Raw genomic sequence first — 24,029 nt, 5'->3', positions numbered from 1 at the left:
CGGGTCTCCACAGCAGGCAGGGCACGGCACTCGTCCTCCCTAAGTGCTATCTTCTCCGGCCACTAGGGAAGCGTCGAAAGGCATCAAAACAACTCTTCACCTGGCTCTTCCTCCTTCTGCTACCTCTTCAGCACAGGTGTTTCCAAAAATTCTGTACGGGGATCTCCATATTCTAAGAACTAACCTGGCATCTCTGAATCCCTAAAAAGTTTACGCAGAATAGTGCGTGTCAAACACACCTGAGACGGGGAGCCAGAGGGGTGAGAGGGAGATGTGTGTGGCCCGTGGCTGCAGCCGCCGCCTCGCTCTGGAGCCCTGGGGCCCTGGCCTTAACCGCATGGCGACACAGCTGCAACCACATCTCCCGTCAGCCCTGACCTTGCTCTGGATTTTCAGTACAACTCCAGCACATTCTGGAATCTCCCCTAGCGAGTCCTCTCAGATGCTGAAAATCAAGCTGGGCCAAAAGGAACACAAGAAGGTGCTCAGCATCACTAATCATCAGGGAAATGCAAATCAAAACCACAATGAGACGCCACCTCAGGCCTCGCAGAAGGGCCACCATCGAAACGTCAAGAAATCACAAGTGCTGATGGGGGCGTGGAGAGAAGGGAGCCCCAGTGCAGCCACTGTGGAGAACAGTACGGCGGTTCCCAAAAAAATTAAGAACAGAACTACCACACAACCCAGCAATTCACATCCAAAAAGGAAATGAAGTCAGGATCTCAAAGGAATCTCTGCACTCCGTGTTCACTGCAGCATTACTGACAAAAGCCAAGACATGGCAACCACCAAAGTGTCCACGGACATATGAATGGATAAAGAAGATACAGTGTACATATCCAATGGAACATAATTCAGCCTGAAAAAAGAAGGTACTTCAGCCATTGGTGACAACGTGGATGGACCTGGATGACATCATGCTGAGTGAAGTAAGCCAGACAGAGAAAAGAAATACTGTATGATCTCACTTACATGTGGAATCTAAAATAGTCAAACTCATAGAATCAGAGCGTAGAATGGTGGCTGCCAGGGACGGTGGAGAGGGGGAAACAGGACGGTGAAGGTCCAAGGGTACCGAGTTTTGATTATACAAGATGCATAAGCTCTGGAGACCTGTATATACCAAATGGCACAGTGCCTACAGCTAGCAGTACTGCACTCTGTGCTTCAAGCACGTTATCTGTACACCTCATTTCATATATCACTTTCTACCATTTACTACTTATTGATTATTTCACTTTTTTGTACGTTTAATCTCCATTCCTAGATCACAGTTCATGAAAAGCATCATCATGGTGAATTCATACCATCTCCCCTATAGCTACCACAATGCCTCACACAAAATAAACTTGAATGAGTCAAGACAACAGTATAAGGAACAAATGTAGCCAAGACCCGACAGCTGTCCGTGTTAAGTCAGCCACACAGAGAATACATGAAATTGCTGAGGATGGGGCAGGCAGCAAATGGGGGAAATGGCAGAGAGGGCAGTAGTAAATGAGGGAAAACCACAGAGCGGTTAACACGGTGCGGCATTCTGAATACATAAACGCTGGGAATCCACGCTGATTTCTGAACAAGCCTCTGAGTTCATTAGCAAGTGTTTCCTTACTTTGGCATACTGTCACTGCATCATAAAAAAAGTAACACAAGTTACCAAGGAGAGTAAAATAGCTACACTTAGTTATTGTTTAACTGTATAAGAAAGAAAATTCAAAATTTACACAGTAATAGATATTTTATATGTGTCACACTGTGTATTAAGGTATCCTGGATTATAATTCAGAAAATCTGTCAGTCCTATTGAACGAAACGTACTTCAAGCAATATATAGCACTGTCACCAGCACCATCACCAACGTCACCCCGACATCACCACTATCACCACCACCACCATCATCACCACCATTGTGCCATCACATTATCACCACCATCCCTATCACCACCATCATCGTCATCATACCGTCCTGGGGTGATTCTGCAGACTTGGTCACAGCTATCATCTTTGTAGTGGGCGTCTGGTCATGACAAACCTGGTGCAGGAAATTTATTGATTTTCCTATCAAAAGGACCTAAAAAAAAGGAAAATATTCTAGTTACCTTTATTCAAAATTAAAACGATCAAACATCCAAGCACTACAAATATTCATAAGCAACAAATTATTCTATTGACTAAAAACTAAATAATAAGAACATCTGGGATAGTATCAAGTGAATTCCAGGAACTGAAAAAATTGTTATTAACAAACACATATTAATGCGTTGAGGCAGTCAATTAACATATACTTCACCTCAAGAATGTAAATCCTAAAATGCCACAAAACTGTGTGTAACTGAAGACTGGTTTTTGTCACCGGATGCAGGTAAATACAGCATTAGCACATCACAGTCACAGCAGCCCCACCCTACCTTCCTGGACTGGTCCATCGTCATGAAGGATGGGATCATTGATTTCCTCAGGGTGTACTTGTCGTGCCACAGCCGGTCTGTCTTCACTGTTGGATCTGATGCTACGAAAAACTGAAAGGAAAGAGGCAGTGAAACATTAAAAAGTGATATTTATGGCGAAATATTAGCTAACAGCAACATCAAGAAGTAAGTAATTCTAGGAAGCAAAATTCTCCAGATATTCGGAGGCTTACCATTTATACAATAAATCTTATTTTAAGAGGCATTTTGATAGATCTCTCTAAATGGAATCACTTATTCCCCACTTTTTAAAACCAAAATATAGTGAAAATAAGATAAGCTTTTTCTTAAAGACATGTGGTCGCCCGTGTAAATATAATATCAATCACAGCCTCTGCTGTGTACATCATGGATCTGAGTGCGAGGCCTGCCTAATCCACACGGACTCTTCCCACCACCTTAGGAAAGGCACACAAGCCTCTGGGGCTGTTTGAATATTCAATTCAAGCCAATTCAGAGTCTTCCTCTCCTCCTTCCACCAATCAGCAGCGTCTCCTCCTGCCGCTGTGCACCGCCTGCAGAGGCCCCAGGTCCACCCGCAGCACTGCAGGAAGCGACCTTCGCGTGGCGCCCTCCCCCAGAACCACTGCGCTCAGAAGTTTCCCCTGTTCACTTCCTCCCCGTCCCTAACCCCGCCCCGCCGCCTGTTCCCTGACATCCCAAAGGGCACAGGTGTTAAGGAGGAAACTAAGCTGCTATGGTTTCGAGCTCGTTTGCTACTACACTGAGGCCACTCTCCTTTTTCAGTCATAGTCCTAACAGACCTGTGCTTTTATTTCTATAAACGCAATCTCTAAAAGCAGAACTGCTGAGTCAAAGTAATTTCTAATTTTTATAAACAACGCCAGATCTCCCTTCCAAACGGCCCTGTCAACTGACCCTCCCACCACAGGAAGCTCTACATTTCTGCATCCTTGCTCGGTTTGAATTTTGCCAATCAGGCAAAATCACGGTTGCTTGTCCTGTTCTTTCACTGACAACAAAGGAAGCTGGGCCCATTTTCATAATGCTGATTACCACATGATTTTCTCCTGTGAATTGTCTTTTTATATCTTCATCCCATCTTTCTACTGTCTTTTTCTTACCAATACACAGAGGCTCTTTGTTATATAAGGGCGAGTGACCATTTGTGAATCATTAAGAATTACAAATGTTTCCAAGTTAATGATCTGCCACTGTGTATGGTCTGCTCCATGTTTTGTCTTTTTCTTTCTGGGTCATGTTGGTGACTGTCTTCCTTTATGGCTTCTGGGTCTCCTGTCTTCCTAAGAGCTCCCATCCTAGATTACGGAAAGATTCTCCACTATTCTAGTAAGCACACTGGGCCCTCCGTATCCCTGGCTGGGGGCATCCACGGATGCAGAGCCCAGGGATGCGGGTAGGGTGGGCACCACACCACTTTACACAAGGGACTTGAGCATCTGCAAACGTTTATCTGCGAGGGTCCTGGAAACAATGCCCCATGGATACCGAGGGACAGCTGTATTCCCGCTGCACTGTTTTAGTTCCTTAGATCTTCCATCCCTGCACACAGTACACACTGGGGTCTGTTTCCTTCTGGGCTGCATTTTCTCTTTACTGGCCAGGCCAGCACCCTTTCCTCTGAGCTAGCGTCCTCACCAGGAGCGATCATTACAGTCACTTACATCGAAAGATTAAAAGGGGAAAAACTGACTCCACCAAGAGACGCTGAGGAGTGTCTGATAGTATGTTTACACCCGTCCACGGCGACTAGTTAGATGGACTGGAGCGCATCTGGTGCTTCGATCCATCTCCGTTACCATCCCTCCCGGCGTCCCGCTGCCCATCCTGGGAGGGCGGAGTGCCTTGAGCTGACGCTGCATCCTTCAGATTCCACGCAAGGTGCCTTCCCTGCTGCTGGCCTGATCCAGGCTCTAGGTTCCTAAGCGTTCATTTCTCCCCCGAACTAGAATCAGCTGCTTCTCCAAGGAGCCCCAGTCCCTTTTAGGGAGAAATGGCATTTGGACCACAGTCTGAGTACTTGGCAGTACTTTAAGTCAGCAGCTGGATGTCTGAGACGCAGCAATGGCCACGTTACACATGGCAGCTCGGTCCTCCCACTGGACTGTAAGATCCATTGAAGTCCTAACATACCTAAATGCCTTTTTGTTGATTTTTACGTAAATTCCAAATCACCAATTGGTGAATAACACACAACCCTGGCTACAAAGGTGTGTCTGCAGATACAAAATGGATTTAAAGAATTTTTAAAATATTTTTAGCAAATATATAGCAATACAAAATTAATAGTTTCCTAGCAAAAAGTAAATAACCAAAATAAACCTAAGGAAGGGACTTGAGAAACAGAGGAGGGAGGGAGAGAGAAGACTCTAAAAAGAGCAGTATCTGTAGAAGAAATCAGAAATGTAAACTGCTATCACTAAGACATGGGGCCTACTAAACTGTAAAAAAAGGTATCTTTCTTATATTATTCTAGACCACAGAAGAATGTGCGGTACCTGTTTATTTAATGAATCTCGTTTAACACGAGCTAATCCTGATAAAAATAATGCCCCAAATGGAAACTACAGACCACCTTCCTTTGTGAATACAGATGAAGAAACTCTGAGTGAAACATTATCCTTGCGTTACTGGAATAAAGTATTTTGGGGCACCACATACTTCTAATACACACTAAATGTGTAAAAATGAATTACAGAATATTATCATGTAGTCATTAAAAATGAAGTATGGGAATCCCCTGGCAGTCCAGTGGGTAGGACTCAGCACTTTCACTGCGTGGCCTGGGCTCAATCCCTAGTCGGGGAACTAAGATCCCGCAAGCCACGTGTCATGGCTGGAAAAAAATTAATTAATTAATTAAAATGAAGTCTGTTAACTATCAGAAGCCATTCTGAGAATCTGATGAAAACTACAGATTTTCTTCCCAGGAAAAAAATGCTTATATCCACAAAATACACAGTTTTTTGTGCTATTCAGGAGTTTCAGAGATCACATTTTATGAAGTCTTGGTATAGAAGAATATATGTTTAATGGCATGAAATTATTTTCTTTATTTACTTAAAATAAAAATAGAGGTTACAGGACTTCCCTGGTGGTGCAGTGGTTAAGAATCCGCCTGCCAATGCAGGGGACACAGGTTTGAGCCCTGGTCCGGAAGATCCCACATGCCGTGGAGCAACTAAGCCCATGTGCCACAACTACCAAGCCTGCGCTCTAGAGACCCCAAGCCACAACTACTGAGCCCACGTGCCGCAACCTACTGAAGTCCACGTGCCTAGAGCCCATGCTCCGCAACAAGAGAAGCCACCGCAATGAGAAGCCCATGCACTGCAACGAAGAGTAGCCCCCGCTCGCAGCAACTAGAGAAAGCCCGTGAGCAGCAACGAAGACCCAACGCAGCCAAAAATAAATAAATTTATTTTAAAAAAAAAGAGTTTACAAAATACTATGCGTGGTATGATATACACACACATAAAAATATATAAGAATACACTGTAAAAAAGGGATATACAAAAATATTAACAGAGGTTATAGGTTCATGATGAGATTCAATAAATTTTAATTTTCCCCTCTGTGTTTACATACTCAGAAACGTTTTAATTGCACATTTTTAAATCAGAAAAAAATACTGTTCAAAAGAACTGAGTAATTCAAGCCAATGAGTGAACATATGGTACAAGTAAGAATTTTTTTAGAAACACTGTTTTCCCAAGGCGATCAACTAAAAAAGACTTTTTTTTCCTGTTCACAGAAATCTACTCCCAAGGGTAACTATTAAAGGAAACAAAATTTCTAATGATGTTAGGGTCTTATATTTGATCCTTGTATTTGATCCTAGATGGTATGGAGCCAGTTCCCTTTAAGTAGGCATCTGAACAAATGCCAACACTTTTATCATCATGAGGATGAGACTGCTACATTTATTTCCAACTCATATTCTTATCTTTAGATATCAATTTAAATTCTGAAAGTATTTATTGATATTCCTTTCTTCAGTTTTTAAATTTATATTCCCTTTCTAATTTTAAACACATAACTAATGACTGCTTTCAGTACTATTATAATGAGGCTATCACCACTTTAACATAAACTCAAATCAGCCCTGATAGAAACTGAAGTGTCACAAGCTCACCATGAACAATCTAAGAGGTTACCCAGTCACCACAGTGTGTCCGCTCTGTGGCTTGCCATTCAACAGATTAGATTAACTGCATATAAATTGTTATTTATCTGTTATTCACTTAAACAGAAGAGCTAGTTTCTACAGACAACACACTAATTTATCCTGATAGTTGGAGTACAGCTGGATTTTTATCAGTATGAACAATAAGAAAATGTAATTTAAAAGATAAAGAACTCAGGCATTCAGTCACCTTTAGAAGTAGCATCACTTCATCCGAGGGCAAAGTAGCCCTCAATCACCTACTGGCAAACATCTAGAAGCAAACACCGAGAGACCTGGGCACACTTTAGGATATAATTAATCTTGCGAAAAATATAGCTACGGAGGAAAAGAATCAAGGTCAGAATATAATTGCAATATGCTTTTATTTTACTGATGCACTTTCACTTAAGGTTCTTTAATTTTCACCACTATGTCAAACACAGAAAGAAGTGAGGGAAAAATAAAGCATAATTGAACCATGATTTCTCATGAAGTGCTGGACGAACGCCAAGGTCTTCCTGCTAAGAACAGAAATAAAGAGGGTAATTTCCTCAGCAAGCGACTTATCTTCTAAGACCAGATACATTCATTCAGACCACAAAGGACCCCAACTTCAACAGGTCAACAGGCAGGCCGCCACCAAGAGACCCGCCTCTGGCCACGCGGAGAGAAGCCGGAGGCTCTGGACCAGGGGAAGGCCCTGGAGCCAACCAGGCAGCCTGGCAGACGACAGCTTTCAGGGGCGGGCGTCAAAGTGCCGAAGCGTAAGACAGGTACACGGTCAACCTTTAAATCCAGTAATTCCCAGCAAAAGTGTAAGCGGAACAAAGTAAGGAGAGGGCTGAAGGCGTCCAGAGAGACAGTCCAGAAAGCAGCCCCTGCATTCTCTCTAGTTAGTGCCCCGACCTTCCGATCCGAGGATGCAGGTTTGGGAGGCTCAGCAGAGCGTTTCAGCTAACACTTGAAGCAAGTGGAAAGCAAGAGTGCTGACTTTCAACTTTTCCCTTATTTTCCTGTTCCTAGTTGAAGGCCCCAATCCTTTATAGCTCTGACAGGTTTATCCAAAAGGCAAAAATATAAAACAAATTAGCATTGAGCTATCATGTTCTTACCTTGAACACACTGGCGTAATTTGTTTACCTCTCAGTTTACAGGGGGGATCCCACGTGAGCCACTAAATGTCTCACGATAGAGCTTCCCTGGATAGTCATTGTAGCAAAATGAGAAACTCTGGTTTCCTTTTACAGTCCTACTCTGTAAGAACCAAAAATAATTCGAAACTTCTCCCCAGACACTGCAAGCACTTTCTACACTAATCATTCAGTGCGTCTGTAAAATCTTTTTTTTAAACTGAGGTATAGTTGATGTACATTATAAGTTCAGGTGTACAACATATTGATTCACAATGATTAAAAGTCCATTTACACTTATTATAAAATACTGGCTATAGTTCCTGTGCTATACAGTATATCCTTGTAGCTTGTTTTATACATGACCAATTGTTCCTCTTAATCATCCACTTCTATCTTGCCCCTCGCCCTTCCCTCTCCCCACTTGTAACCACTAGTTCGTTCTCTACATCTGAGTCTGCTTCTCTTTTGTTACATCACTAGTTTGTTGTATTTTTTAAGTTCCACATATTAGTGATAGCATACACTATTTGTCTTCCTCTGACTTATCTCACTTGGCATAATGCCCTCCGAGTCCATCCACGTTGTTGCAAATGGCAAAATTCCATTCTTTTTATGGCGGAGTCGTGTTCCATTGTGTGTATATGTACCTCATCTTCTTTATTAATTCATCTGTTGATGGACACTTAGGTTGCTTCCATATCTTGGCAATTGGAAATAATGCTGCTATGAACATCGGCGCGCATGTATCTTTTCAATTCAGTGTTTACGTTTTTTCAGGTATATACCCAGGAGCGGAATTGCCGGCTCCTATGGTAGTTCTATTGTTAATTATTTTGAGAGCCCTCCACAGTGGCTGCGCCAATTCACACTCCCAGCAACAGTGCCCGGGGCTCCCTTTCCTCCGCGTCCTCGCCGACGTTTGTTATTTCTTCTTTTTGATGACGGCCATTTCTGACAGGTGTGAGGTGATATTTCACTGTGGTTTTGATTTCCATTTCTCTAATAATTAGTGATGTTGAGCATCCTTCCATGTGTCTGTTGGCCATCTGTATGTCTTCTTTGGAAAAATGTCTATTCAGAGGACATCTGTAAATTCTTACAGGTCTCTAGTCTTGCCTGCCTTTGCACTTCATCCTAATACAAGATAAACAAAATAAAAGCTGGATACTAATCCCTGCACCACTGGACTAAAGGATCATATCTTTTTAACAATTAAAAGAAAAGTCCGGTCTTCCCTGGTGGCACAGTGGTTAAGAACCCACCTGCCAATGCAGGGGACACGGATGCAAGCCCTGGTCCAGGAAAATCCCACATGCCGCAGAGCAACTAAGCCTGTGAGCCACAACTACTGAGCCTGCACTCTAGAGCCCACAAGCCACAACTACTGAGCCCATGTGACACAACTACCGAAGCCCGCGCACCCTAGAGCTCATGCTCTGCAACAAGAGAAGCCACCACAATGAGAAGCCCACGCACCGCAATGAAGAGTAGACCCCATTCACCGCAACTAGAGAAAGCCCGCGCACAGCAACGAAGACCCAACGCAGCCAAAACTTAATTAAGTAATTTAAAATAAATAAATAAAATAAAAGTAAAATTCCAACTGGTGGACGCAGAGGCAGTTTTAATGATGCCACAGAAATAGCAAAGCTCAGAGGCCACCTGGAAGTTTTCTTTCAGATAAAAGGACTGAAAACTCATCCTTGGGCTGCAAGTCAGTCAAACCCAGAGGCAGCCAAGGTGGGACACTGTGAGTCGCTCTGCAGCAGGAGGGGGAGAGAAAAGCCTCCCAGGAACCAGGTAAACATGGGCGTTTCAAAGAGCTTCCTGGAAGGACCACAGGATGAAGCCACGTTACACAGGAAGTGAGCTCTGCAGAGCCGTCAACAAAGACTGACAGGAGCTGCACGCAGGGAAGTTACTGGGGAGGAGTGGACGGTGGGCCAGAGAAAGCAGGTCCAGGAGCCCCGCCAGGCAGACAGGGGCAGACATGGCCCCGGCCCCACTCTGGTCACATCCGCCAGTGAAGCCATCTGGCCCTGGACTCTTCTTTTCTGGAAAGCTTTTTAGAGCACTGATTTATTCTCTTTACTTGTTATAGGTCTATTTAGATTTTCTATTTCCCATGAGTCAGTTTGATAGTTTGTGTTTCTACGAACTCTCTCAGGTTTTATCTGGCAGAACGAACAAGCTAATTCTAAATCTATATGTAAGTAGAAATGTGCAGAAACAACAAGGACGATTGTGAAAAGAGCTGCTCCTACCAGATATCAAACTTTAAAGCTACGCTTAAGTATTACTGACAAAGAAATAGCAAACCGAAAAAAATAATCCAGAAACAGACTCGGGTGTAAACGGGAATTCAGTATAAGATAAAACATGGCAAAACCAACATCTGGAGAGCATCCGTGAAGCCTCTGATTCTCGGTACTATTCTTACACCTCTAAGTCTGAAATAATGTGAAAACAAATGGTTGAAGAAAAATAATTAAAGGAAAAAAGTGCAATTACAGATACAAGATATCCAAATGTATAAACCCATCCCATGATTCGACTCTTAAAAAGTCAGACAAATCCACAGGACAAATGGGGAAACAATACAAACAGCAATTAGTAGGACAAATAAAAATAACCGATGCACATGAAAAGCTGGTCAATCTCACTAGTAACCAGTGAAACACAAATACATAAATACCATAGGAAACGCCACATCTCATACATTAGATTAAAAGCACTTTTACTCAGGTTGGGTAACATGAAGTGCACACAGGAAGGAGGAATAAGCCGAAGGGGGCGCATGGAGTGTGGGGACCGGGAAAGCCACCCAGCGCTCGAGACGGAGTCAAACCTACAGCTGTGCCCTCCCCACAGCCGAGCCAGCCCATCTCCCAGGACTGACTTCAGAGAAGCTCATAAACACTCCCAGGGAGGCACATGAAGTGGTGTTCACTTTAATAATGTGGGTAAGATTTAAAACTAAAAGAACATAATCTGTTCGGACAGGAGAGCAACATGTTAGGCAAAAGGGCCGTGTCCAGGCAGCAACAGTTACAAGCCCAACCCTGCACAGGAGGCCCACAGGGCACCCTGGGGGCCTCCACAGCACACACGCACATGTGGATGCCGTGTGTGTCCCCAAAGCACAAAACAGTACCACCTACGGTCAGATCTGCTTCCCTGATTGCTTACGTGCAATTTCACCCGCGAAAAACTAGGTGCAAACAGGAGCCCAGCCACGTGGGCCACACGAACATCCCCACAGACGCACCTGAAACTGCCCTGCCGCCTTCACCCACGCGTTCCAGCAGCCACAACCGCCCATCCTGCCTCCACCCAGGCCCACAAGCTAATACCAGGGCTTTTTCAAGGTCAATGTCATATTTACTCTAGAATTTGCCCATTCCTTAACCGTTTAATATGTGTTAGAAACTGTGCTACAGCTTCCACTTAATTCCTATCCTTTTTTAATGTAACATAATGACAAGGTTTTTGAGTGTGATGCCCCTCACTCTACTTTTTGTCAGAGTCTGGTTTTTACCATATGATTTTGCATAGCACTGATTTTTAGGGACAAATATGTTACATTCTGGGGGAACTAGCTGTATTTCAATAGGTACATATACACATATACAGATAACTTGTCTCATTAAAATTGTCAGCACCACAGTTAACCAGATGAGTTCAATTCACCCAGTAATGGTGCAAAGCACGAGAACACGTAATACCCGCCCCCCGCCAGCAAAACCGGACTGAGACTGGGGACCCCTAGTCCGAGCTTTGCCGCCAGCTTGCTGCTCAACAGGGACAAGCGATCTGCCCTTGCTGAGTCCCCACCGCTCAGACGGGGGTGATGATTTCTCACTGGCCAAGTGCAGCTCTGACTGAGGCAAAGCAGGCCAAGCAGCCCAATGAGGTGCGGTGGCGCCGCCGTGAGGAGGAAATCGTTTCTGGAAAAAATCAAGAAAGGGTAACTGCTCTCACGCTCCTCAAAGCCGCGCCTGAGAAGGGGCCGCGTCCCTTACTTCGTGGTACGTGTCCTCGAGCTCGCCGTCGTAGATCCACCGGTAAAGGAAGCTCAGGACGGGGTGCGACACCAGGCTGAGGATGTGCTGCACCAGGGACCTCATGGAGGGGTCCCCCGTCTTGGTGTAGGCGTGGACGGCTGAAGCCAGCTCACCTCCCTTCCTTCCTGGGGACACAGCAAAACATCCACGTGGACACTCACGGCAGAAACCAACAACTGAACACTACCGCAAACGGCCAAGTCGGAGATGAAGCGTGGCTGCTCTCTCAGTACCGTCCGGACGCAGACGCAGCGGCCAGCACGTGACGGACCAGGAGCCCAGAGGCCGAGGTTCTCCCTGGGCTTCACGTGAGTCAGAGCCTTCACGTGACTCTCCACGACCTCTATGGAAAACGCGACTCGAGATACGACCGAGAACACGATTCTTCACCTTCTCCTGACTGAGACCCACATCCAGACTCACACTTCATACCGCAATCCAGTACACAAATAGGCATATACAGAAAACAAGAGTTTTACAAACAACACTTACACTTTAAGATTTTCTGTTTTTTCCTTTTTAAGGAAAAAGATTTTCTTATTTTTTCCTTTTTCTCTTTTGGTAATAATACACTGGTCTCAACTCATTAAACTGATGTCATAACCCATTAACTAACTGGTGGCCCTACAGTTTGAAAACATGGCCCTGTGTTAATAGTGCCCGGTGTCCCAGGAGCACAACTCAGCATAAAATATTGGGAGTGGCAAAAACCAGATCCAACAGTATAAGCACACGAAGAGTTTCCCATGTGAATAATTCTGGAGTTCATTAGATTGCAGAAAGTTTTTTTTTTTTTTTTAACAGCTTTATTGGACTATAATTTCTTTACAATGGTGTGTTAGTTACTGCTGTATAACAAAGTGAATCAGCTATACACATACATATATCCCCACAGCCCCTCCCTCTTGCATCTCCCTCCCTCCCACCCTCCCTATCCCACCCCTCTGGGTGGTCACAAAGCACCGAGCTGATCTCCCTGTGCTTTGCGGCTGCTTCCCACTAGCTATCTATTTTACATTTGGGAGTGTATGTATGTCCATGCCACTCCCTCACTGTGTCCCAGCTTACCCTTCCCCCTCCCCGTGGCCTCAAGTCCATTCTCTCTACGTCTGCGTCTTCGGATTGCAGACAGATTTTAAGGAAAGGACTGATGTACTCTGACTTTAGTGAGATCCCTCTTGGCATGTGTGCACAAACAGAGACAGAGCCAGTTGGCAGGTTATGAGGACAGGGCATGAAGAAGGCCCGGAGCGGGGACCCCAGCGCCCCAGGGAGGGCAAAGCCTGGGGGCCTAGGGAGGAGCTGGAGGTGCCAGGACCGAGAAAGGGATGGGGGTCGGCAGGAAGACAGTTGGGGGGCTGCCGGTAGCTGGAGAGAAAGGAGGCATTTACTCACTGTATTCGACTTCTTTCTTCTTTTGAGGAAGGTGCCCCCCACACCGTGCCCTTGGAGTCAGTGGCCCCGAGAACCATCCCGCGGGAGGGGGGCAGCACACGCGCAGCCAGGAGGGCAGGGTGGTCACCAGCCCCCACATCTCACCTGGCCCTCCCACCCCGAGGGGGCAGGGATCCCCAGTGCCCACGGTTACAGATGAGGAGAGACAAAGGGCTTCCTGGCCAAGGGAGCACACACAGTGAGAAAGATGCTGAGAAGCAACTAGAAACACAGGCTGAGAGCCCAGGGGAGGCCCCACCCAGACGCGCAAACAAGGGAACTTGTGACGCAGCTGCTGAGCCCAGACGTGGGCCAGAACCTGGGGGTGAGTGAAGCGCTAGGAGAGGCTGCTAATTGAAAGACGAATAAAAGAGGAACAGAGATAAGCAGCTGGAACACCGTGGGCCAGAGGAAAAGGCGAAATCTCTGAAAACTAGACCCCGCCTCCTTCCCCTCAAGGAAGTCCTGAGCCTCCAAAGCATAAACACTGGGCTATGAGGGCAGCTGGTTATTCTCCCTATAATTTCACGTCTATTAATTTGTATTTAATCAGCATCCTTCTGGCTGTTAAGCATACAAAAGGGGCAGGCACAAAAACAAACCTCAGTGACATTCCCTATAACCTGCTTTGAAATAAAGCAAAATGACCTTGGCAGTGGTCCACCAGCGCCGCCAGGGTCTTCAGTCTTATCTTGGGGTCGTACGTCCAAACCAGGAGACGCCGGAGCGTTAAGCTACTCTCAAGGCCCAAATTCACACCCTGATCATCTTCTAACTGTAGCTGAAAAACAGGAAAGACAGAATGTGTAAGTATAGGTCACCAAACAGGCCAAGCATGTCTTAATCCATGTGAAGTAGACACGGGGAAAGGATTATCCTCATAAAAATGAAACAGAAGGTCCCTCTGAGACAGCAACAGGTCCTTCAAGCTACAAAGGAGGTCTGTTTCAATGGCAGACAGGACCCTGAAAATTAGCAATGAACTGGCTCTAGGACACACTGAAACTTCACAGATATCCAATCCCTCCCAACAGGATTATCAGATTTTTATCTTTCAAAAGTAATGTATGAAGAAACTTAAAAGTTCTGTACAGTGGCATTTCCTAACACTTCAAATCCTGAAGAAATTAAAAATGAGGTATTTACCTGGGAATGTAGAACAGACAGTAAGCGGTAGTATTCTTTGAGCTCCTGGTGCAACGCAGCACAAAAGCTCTGTGGAGAAAGGACGGAGCACAATTAAAGTAGGACACGGTCACTGCACACGACGGTCACTACACCGCAACACACGGGGACCTCGCAGGACGACGCCTTGAGACAAAGTTCGGGTGTCCGCGAAACGGAAGTCTGCTTCTGTCCACAGTCCCCACGCAGGTGTACCCACCACGATATACGCATCTAATAGCATCCGGAAAGGGCTGTCCCTCAGCATGAGCTTTGCAGGAGGGAAGTGGAGAAACACAGTGCATTTTTCATAAGCTAAAGGGCATTCACTTTAGACACTGATGCTTTATTTTCGGATTACGTCCCTTCTAATTTTTTTTCATTGAAGTATAGTTGATTTACAATATTCTGTTAGTTTCAGGTGTACAGCAAAGTGATTCGGTTATACATATATATGTATACATCTATATTCTTTTTTTTGGACTCTTTTCTGTTATAGCTTATTACAGGATACTGAATATAGTTCCCGGTGCTATACAGCAGGTCCTTGTTGTTTACCTATTTTATATATACACAGTACCGTGTATCTGCTAATTCCAAACTCCTAACTTATCCCTCCCACCACCTTCCCTTTGGTAACCACGAGTATGTCCTCTGTGTCCTTGAGAAACCTGTCTGTCCTTCGCAGGTTCTGTCGCAGGCTCTCCTCCTGCAAATCCCTAGGCTTAGGCCCAGAGTTCATTCCAGAGGAACAGGAGTATGTGAAGGTCCTTCTGATACCTTTTCAGAATTTAAGATTGAAAAGGTACAAGGCAGTTTTTAATAATGTGGATGGTACAACTCCCCTCACCAAAATGGGGGGAACTGGCATGGAGTTGCCAATTTAAAAATATCACTAGTGCAGCACGTTAGAGAACATAAAAGAAACATTAAGTGTCTATCAACAGATGGCTGGATAAAGAAGATGTGGTGTGGGTGTGTGTGTGCGCGTACATACACACACACACACACACACACACATGCAATGGAATATTACTCAGCTATAAAAAAGAATGAAATAATGCCACTTGCAGAAGCATGGATGGACCTAGAGATTACCATACAAAGTGAAGTAAGTCAGCCAAAGACAAATATCATATGATACCACTTCAATGTGGAATCTAAAAATAATACAAATGAACCTATTTACAAAACAGAAACAGACTCACAGACAGAAAACAAACGTATGGTTACCAAAGGAGAAAGAGAAGGAAGGGAGGGAGGGATAAATTGGGAGTATGGGATTACAGATGCACACTACTATAGTGAAATAGAGAAACAGGAATTTACTGTATAGCACAGGCAACGATATTCAATATTTGTAACTACAATGGAAGGTAATAAAAATACATACATATATACGTATAACCAAATCACTCTGATATACACCTGAAACACAACACTGTAAATCAACTATCCTTCAATTAAAAAAAGGTTTTTTTAATTGAGAGAATCAAGTCAAAGGGAAAATACACTAAAATATGTAAAGTGACTCATACATGGTCAGTGTTCCTAAGTATTCATTAAACATTTTTAAAAATCGCTATATTTGATTATCTTTGTCACTATCCACTATGTTTTCTCTTTTCTTGAGTTGACCATGACTGACACAGTCCATTTTCAAACCTTCTTTATGTAAAAAGAACCCTCTTCAGAATGACTTTCTTATAAGATTCTAAGGAGATTAAGCATTTCCCGAGGTGAATGTCACCCCAAAACCCCACGTGTCTCCGTAACAAAGAACATACCTGGCCTACAAGTCCAAATGAACGGTCTAGGCTCCTCTGGTCAGTGTATTTTCTGATTTTATTATGTAACCATCCCAACTCAGCAAGTCTGGCTGTCGTATCCCTCAAAGATTTATTTAGGTTTGCCTAAAAAGTAAATATATCCAGAGTTTAAAATAAAAAAATTTTAACACTAGGATTTTAATTATTATTATTGTTTTAACCATTTGTACTTTTATAATTCTTATGCTTCAACATAACAAACTTAAAGATAACTAATACACCATCACTCAAGTGAAAGCAGTGAGACTCTAGGGAACAAGAAGCGTCACAGAGCAGGCAGAGAAGTAAGACACCTCTGAGCAAGTGTTAGGCCTGGGTCCCACCGCCCCAGGAGTGACTGGCCGGGGTGCCGGCGTGGCAGGGACAGTCTGTGACATCAGTGGCCTCATGACTCGGCTAAGAGTCGCAAAAGGACAGAGGGTCAACAAGAAGGACTGTGGGAAAGGCAGGTTCTGGAAGACAGAAGCAAAGATGCCAGGATACTTGGCCGTCAGGTAACTCGGGCACCACCGCCACAGGAGGAAAGGGGGCAACGCGCTGAGGATCAAACCAGGGCGCAAACCAGGGTTCCGTGGTGCAGGCTGACCAGGACTCCCGAATCTGCACGCCAGCCCTCGTGACCCTAGTGCTGCCTCACAAACCAACCGTGGCTGCCTGGTCCTGATGCCATCTGTCTTGACTTCTGAACACTTCAGACGGGGTTTCAGTGACTGTACCTTTCCCTCCACTTTGTAACAGTTGTCAGCGTTGCTCATCTTGACATTTCTGCCGTCTATGCCCTGGAAGACGTACAGAATATCTCTGACTAGGGCTGCCTCGGCAACTTCCACAGCACCTGTAACACGGTTTTTACAAGGTGAAATAAATCGCACAACACAATTCGCTCCAGGTAATATATTTGCAACCAGAACAAAATTTAAAAACTAAATAAATGAGTTTAAGATGAGAAAGAATATGAAGTTATAAGAAAAAAGGATTTCCTGAAAATGATATGGAGATCATATAATTTCTCTTCCAAAAGTCTTTTAAAAAGACAAAGCAGTATGTGGGAGTTTAACATATGATCAAGGAGCAGCACAAATCAATCACAAAAGGATGGATAATTATTTCACACGACGTTTAGAAAACTGGCTACACAGCAAGCACGCAAACCTGGTTCCATCTCCATCACCATGACGAAAGCAGTTAACACAGCAGAAACGGATTTATGATTTCCACAAACCTTGGAACAAAAGCTAACTCAGAATTTAGGTGTTACCCAATGTCATGACAAGAGGCAAAGCCCACAGATCCAAGGTCTCAGTGGGAGGAGACACAGCGAGAGCCCAGTAGGGTCAGGCTCCCACTCCAGGCTGCAGTCAGTTGTGGCGATAATGGTCTATAAATATCGGATTGCAGCAAACCGGGCCTATCGTCACTGGGGAAGGGAGAGCAGACCCAGGAAAGCACTCAGCAAGGACCTGAGGGGTGGGCGGCTCTGGGGAGGCACAGTCAGGGTGACAGGGTGACAAAGCCAGCCTGGAGGACTGAGGCTCCTGAACCCCGTCACCAGAACGAGAAACCAGGCCAAGGCTGTGAGCGTTTAAAACAAGGGGTGCATCCCTACTCACCACCTGCATCCCCTTCTCTCCGTGGCCTCGTCACATTGCGAGAAACAGCGCTGGGGACACCTTTCGAGGTAGTGGTTTGTAAAGAAGGCTGGTTTGCAGTTAAAGTCCACGCAAGGCGTGAGCTCAGCTGCTGTCGAAGACCATCTCCCGCGCCCGGAGCTGGGTGAGACTGTCTGAAAGAGGAAGGGGCCGTCTGTGTCTTCAATGCCCGGCTCTTCGTGGAGGGCACCGAGACAGCCGAGGACACACCACCGCCACGCCCCCGTGGCCCAGCGACGCCCACGGCCTCCTGGGCTCCCGCAGGGGCTCTCGGGCTCTTCCTGCCACCTCCACAGACTTCTCAACACACAAGTCACAACCTACTGGACTTTTCTTTGCAAATACATAACACACACCACCCAGCTAAAACCACTTTGAGATTCACTACTGGTTTTACCCTGAAAGTTAACATCTTTCATCCAGTCAACATTCGTTGAGTTAAAAAAATCTGAAACGCTGTCCCCCTTCCGTCCTCCCTGTCCCTCAGTCTTCACAGCACTTGATACGAAAAGAAATGTCGTAATCCGCAATTAGTTTTAAAAATGCACAAACATAAAATACAAGGCAAAGGCACCTCCAAGGTCAAGACAGCTTCTAATAATTTGGAGAACGTGTCAAAGCTGCTCCCTGAAGATGCAGGAAGCTGACAGCTGATTTCTAATGACATGTTTTGACAACCGCAACAAAAATAGCGCTTCCTGGGACCGCAAAATACAGAAACGAGGATCTCAGTGGCACTACTGCTTCCAAGTGGTGAGCTCTGGTTTTAACTGGTCGAGTAAGAGAGGAAAGAAAAACCTGAAATGGCCCTGACTTTTCCCTATTTTTGACGGGGGGGAAAAGTCATCAACAACACTAAATTAAAACTATGTTTTTGAATAGTCCTAAATTTAAGAAAAAATTCTAAAAGACCACTTCAGTTCAAAGTTGTCTATACAGCTTTTTCGATATCATGACACTAATTATTTCAAATACTTATTTTAAAGGTGAAAATATGAACATCTGTTTATTCTTTTAGCCAGAATATGAGTTTAAGATGAAATCTGGGGATGTACTGTGCTGTCTGTCTAAAATACTGGGCTCCACCCATCCCACGCGTGTGGTACACACACTCTGTCTTCTGATAACGCTAACAAAATCTGATTAAGTCGCACAGTGGCTTATAACTGTACTGCGCTCATGTGGGGCGTCGTTTGGCGGTAAACCCTTGGTCACTGCTCCCCTGGCAAAATACCCACTTTCTGACATTTTGGAGCACAGTCTACGCTAACGGGATTTCTAGGAACGTGTGTGGAAAAGCACGCAGGAGGGCAACGCTCCAAGTCCGTTCCGGCACTGGCGCTCGCTTTATTCTCAGCCATGAGCTCTGCGTGTGGCCGGACGCGACAGCACGTTGATATAAAAGCACCGTAAGGTGCCACACTCCTCAGTCTGAAGAGCTCAGCGCTTGAGGACGAGACAGCTTTATCTTATGTTCCTGACATCTTAAATAACTGAGGAAGAGAACAGCACACCTATGAAGGCGACAACATGCACTGCGAGAAGTATGAGAGCCCAGCAAGAGCCTGTCGCTCAGTTACGGCCAGAGAGGGCTCTGCACGCCGTCGCGTGAGCGGGCCCCCTGCTATAACGGGCCTGTGCCTTAACAGGCGGGAGTCGGCCCAAACCCTTCACAGTCAGCTAGGACTAAACGCGGGAAGAGCTCCCGTCTGAAACGGAGGGAGTGCTTGGAAGGGAACATCCTAGATAGAGCACCTCAGACCCGGCGCCTAGAACATCCCTGGCACATACGAGGCTCTGGAGGTCGTTTCGGTGAAGACGAAATGCCTGATTAAAGGCCGAGCACGCCCCACTCCTACTGTGTGAGGACTCCCGCGCGCGAGCTGGGTTACCCCGGGAGGAGAGGCTGAGGCGTCGGGGTCGGGCCGCTGAGGGCGCACACGCCGATGCTGCTGACGCCGCTGCTGCCCAGGCTGCCAGAGCTCTGGGCCGGCGGGACGCTGCGGTCCTGGTAGTTCAGGGGCAGGGTCTGAGGCCTGGCGTAGTAGTAGGGCGTGGAGTGAGCGTCTCGGGGTAGCGCTTGAGCAAACAACGTGGCATAGCTAGAAACCTGAAAATAAAAGGCGGCACGAATATGGGTACGAAATTACAGAACGCTTTCCCACACCCGCAAAGATAATTTACATTCAGACTTTGGTTCTATTTTTGTAACTGGATTTTGTGCAGGCAGACCTCAGAGACATTGTGGGTTCAGTTCCAGACCACCGCAATAAAAGGAGTAGTGACACAAAGCAAGTCACACAAATTTTCTGGCTTCCCAGTGCATATAAGAGTTATGTGTACACTATACTGTAGTCTATTGAGTATGCAATAGCATTTTGTCTAAAAAGCAATATACACACCTTAATTGAAAAATACCTTATTGCTTAAAAATGCTAACCATCGTCTGACAATGTAAAGTTGCCACACACCTTCAACTTGTAAAAAATGCAGTATCTGAGAAGCACAATAAAACGAGATGTGCCTGTATTTATTAAACGATAAATCAGTTATTATAGTTTTGAAATATGCCTGAACTGATAAAGTTCTGGAAAGTTTTCTGAATCTCAAAACTCCCACATGGTCTGATAACTAAACACTTTACTCAGAAACCAAGCAAACTGAAACTCAAATAATTACTCAAATATTTTTAGAAGTCTGGCATTATTATGCAATGAAAGAATGCTCATTACTCAGACTAAGGCTTTAAAGGTCAATATGACTCTTTCACCCACATTCTTCAACTCTCTAAACACTCAAATTTCTGTGGTCGAGCATCTTATTACACCAGACTCTCTGGGACTCTGGGCGGCGGCCCAATAGCTCTTTCAAACACCACACGGGTCAAAAACTGAACCCACTGACAACAAACTTTTCATGGTATAAGAGTAATTAATGTTCATCATGATATCTGAAAGCCCAAGAAAACGCTAAAAGGTCTTCTAACCCAAAGAATAATGAAGCTGTGCTAATATTAATAACTTCACAGAATAAAAATCTGAAAACTGATAGTTTATACTCTATTTAACCAGACATTGTTATATTTGAAGTAATAACATGATTCTCAAGAAACATCTTAAGGAAACACAGCACACTGACTAAAAATGCCCTTAAAAACAAAACAAAAAGAAAGAAAGAAAAAGAAATCTCTTGACCCTCGTGACTGCCCAGAAAACTATACAAAATTTTTTTGCTTTTCTCCTACTATTTTCTTAAGTATGGAAGCCAATTCCTATCAAAATTTGGTGTAACTGTCCCAGCAAAAGACACTGTGCTTTAAACAGGCGTCGAGCTGTGAAAACAGAGCCTCTCACCTTGTTAGGCTGCTTGCGCGGATCTTCACTAAGGCTTAGCAAGAGGTAGAGAATTGACCATTTATTTTTCAAAACTCCCTGTTTAGAAAGAAAACAGTAAAAGAACAACTTTGTACTAGTTCCCAATTTTATCTTCCTCTCTCCTAAATTACCCTTATTTCCAAAATAGAAAAGCATTTTAAAATTCACCTGGTAACATCAAACCTAAATTTGTCGATTTTTCAGGCACTACCACAGTGCTATCCATGAGAAGGCAAGAGAACGTTCTCAAGAGGTCAAGACCCTTGGAACATTTAACCCCCTGAAATCTAACTCCAAAGTCCCAATGTGAACATTTTTTCAATTACCCTATTCCTGTCTAACGGTATTTCCTCCCTGAAATAATTCTTATAATAACCAACTTCCAAAACACAGTGATTATAAGAATAATACCATCACAAAATGTGTGAATGCTTTCCCCGCCTTAAGTCCAATTTAAGCCATAAAAAAAGAGTATTAGGAAAAAAGAAAATAATTCCGAAGTATAAGACGTAGGTCTCGGCATCATGCACTCTTGGGAAATTCAAGGTTCTGAAGCACTTAGGTGTCAGGATAACTACCCCTAGGTTTCTATGCAAGGTAATCATATGATTTCATTAATTTCCAAACATGTATCACTCCCCCCGATTCACAACCGTTAACAGCAAGCAGCCCGCCCTCGATACGTTTTACCCCAAATTTACAGTGCATTCCACTCTATTCCTGTGTTCCTACCTTTCCTATGCATAGGCTAGAAACTATAAATACTTTATTTACAAAACAAATTATGGGACGGTTACTCACGTTGCACAAGTTCTTCATTATATGTATAAAATATTCCTAGAAAGTTTCTTTAAAGAATAAGCTCATTCCAGGTATTTAATTGATTCACACAGAATTTTTCAGAAACAGCCAACTTCCCAGCTGGGACAACAGCAAGGAAGAAAGAGGCCAGCCCTGACCGAGGCCTCAGCCCAGTGGTAAGCAGACATTCGGGCATACACTTTGGTATCATGAACTACCCTTCCAGACACAGGAGGATCGCTCAGTGGTCCAGGCTCACAAAAGGACCCCCCGAGGAGACATGCATCTCTCAGAAACAGAGACGTGTGTCCCTGCAGCGCGGCAGGAGGGGCTCACTCTTCCCTACCCTGCCTGTTCCAGAGGAAGCCAACCAGAAGCAAGGGAGCCTAGGGGCTGCGATCCACACCCGTCAGCACCCCGGAGCCCGAAGCAGCAGAAAGGGGGAGAGAACAGAGCTGGTGGGACCACCAGAATCAACAACTCCAGCAGCACACACGTTTCAGATGATTCTAAACCACTTCAGACCCTGCTGTCTTAGACTTTGAAACTGAAAGGACCTCAATTCACACATAAAACGTTAAACGCTGCGCACATCCTGAATTCTAAATGTGGAAGCGCGTATCAGGGCCCCGTAAGCCCTAGAGGAGCATGGGAACAAGCGTTGCGCGCGCAGTTACTTTGAGCGGCGCGCACCCCGGCCCACCCCTCCCGAGGCCCCGGCTCCTCTCGCACAGCCCCGCTTCCCGCCCCCCCCCCCCCCCCCGCCGCCCCTCCTCGTCTTCAGCTCTGCCCCGCCCGCCACGGTCCAGCTTCTAGCCCAGGACACCCTGCCCACACCTCTGCTCCCTGACTCCTGCCTGGGGTCTAAGGACACAATGGCAAACGGTAAAGGGCCCCTCGGACCTGCCCTGGTGCCCACGGGCACACTGCTGGAAGGCCCTGACGGGTGGGAGGGAGGACCAAACACCGACCACGGCTGTGGTTCCAAAGAAGCGGACGTTTCAGCAACAAGAAGGGACGGCTCCCGCCGCTCGCTAACGTCTTCCACCACGCTTCAGCCTCCAGCCCTAGGAAGCCGGCTACTATGTAAAACATCGCCGCTTTAGGAATAAGCATTTGGTGTTCCAAACTGAACTGTGGGAAACAGCCATTTAAATTAGAAACGTCTTAAATATGTTTTCACCTAATGGCCAGTGTTAACAGACATAACAGCTCTTACTGATGAAATCTCCCTTTGGGGATCTCAGGAAGGCTAATCAGCATTTCGGGAATGTGACATCTGATAAGCAGATCTTGGTAATATTCAATGCACAAGTGAAATTGTTTTTAAAAATAGAGAAAGATTAAGAAAACCAAATAATACAGCAGTTTGAAACTACCTGCCTGGAAACGACTGTACAAAAAAGGTTCCTCTTTTTCTTTGGATTTTATAATTTAATGTTAGATTATATTCATATTGAAAGGTTTTTTTTTAATCATATCTCTTGCAAGGTCATTTCTTAACTTCATAAATATCATCAAAGATGGAAAAACATACTTAAAGCAGTGAATCCAAGTAAATCCAATTGAATTAAGGAATCAAAATGGTCAGCACATAAGGTTAGGCTTCTTTTTAGGGGCACAACAGACGAACAGAGAGGAAGACTTGAAAGAAGCACGAGTGCTACCACTGGCAGCGTCAGGCACTGCTCCGTGATGTCACCATCGTGAGACTAACCCGGGATTTTTGAGCAAAGCAGTAAACTTCTCAGGATTTCACTCTCTTCTCTGTAAGAGAAGGGAGACGGCTACCTAGCTGTCCAGCTTCCTTTATAGTCTGAATCACAAAAATCTCCCCCTAGGATTGTTAGTTTACTGGAGTAAAGGCCAGCAGAGTCTTTTATAAAAATAACAGGTAACAGCAGGTTAACATTCACAGTAACAGCAGGAATTGCACCTGATGAACAATGAGATGCACCAA

The 24,029-nt window shown here is 45.0% G+C and overlaps 1 protein-coding gene across 5 annotated transcripts in view; it reads right to left on the bottom strand.

Moving 5' to 3' along the window:
* Nucleotides 1-24,029, bottom strand: part of TUBGCP3 (tubulin gamma complex component 3) — a 60,419-nt gene that overhangs the window by 25,315 nt on the left and 11,075 nt on the right. For 2 of the 5 annotated variants that reach the window (XM_067713643.1, XM_067713644.1), the window contains exons 4-13: nucleotides 21,248-21,325; nucleotides 19,787-20,004; nucleotides 17,856-18,028; nucleotides 16,962-17,080; nucleotides 16,204-16,329; nucleotides 14,399-14,467; nucleotides 13,901-14,033; nucleotides 11,777-11,943; nucleotides 2,412-2,522; nucleotides 1,966-2,074 (exon numbers count right to left, since the gene is read on the bottom strand). In XM_067713643.1, coding sequence (XP_067569744.1) covers nucleotides 1,966-2,074; nucleotides 2,412-2,522; nucleotides 11,777-11,943; nucleotides 13,901-14,033; nucleotides 14,399-14,467; nucleotides 16,204-16,329; nucleotides 16,962-17,080; nucleotides 17,856-18,028; nucleotides 19,787-20,004; nucleotides 21,248-21,325 — 1,303 coding nt within the window. The remainder of the gene's footprint in view (nucleotides 1-1,965; nucleotides 2,075-2,411; nucleotides 2,523-11,776; nucleotides 11,944-13,900; nucleotides 14,034-14,398; nucleotides 14,468-16,203; nucleotides 16,330-16,961; nucleotides 17,081-17,855; nucleotides 18,029-19,786; nucleotides 20,005-21,247; nucleotides 21,326-24,029) is intronic. The other 3 variants (XM_067713646.1, XM_067713645.1, XM_067713647.1) reach the window with 3 other exon arrangements.

Source organism: Pseudorca crassidens, chromosome 18 (genome assembly GCF_039906515.1).
Source record: "Pseudorca crassidens isolate mPseCra1 chromosome 18, mPseCra1.hap1, whole genome shotgun sequence".
NCBI classification, from domain to species: domain Eukaryota; kingdom Metazoa; phylum Chordata; class Mammalia; order Artiodactyla; family Delphinidae; genus Pseudorca; species Pseudorca crassidens.
This window is presented reverse-complemented; position numbering and strand designations above follow the sequence as displayed.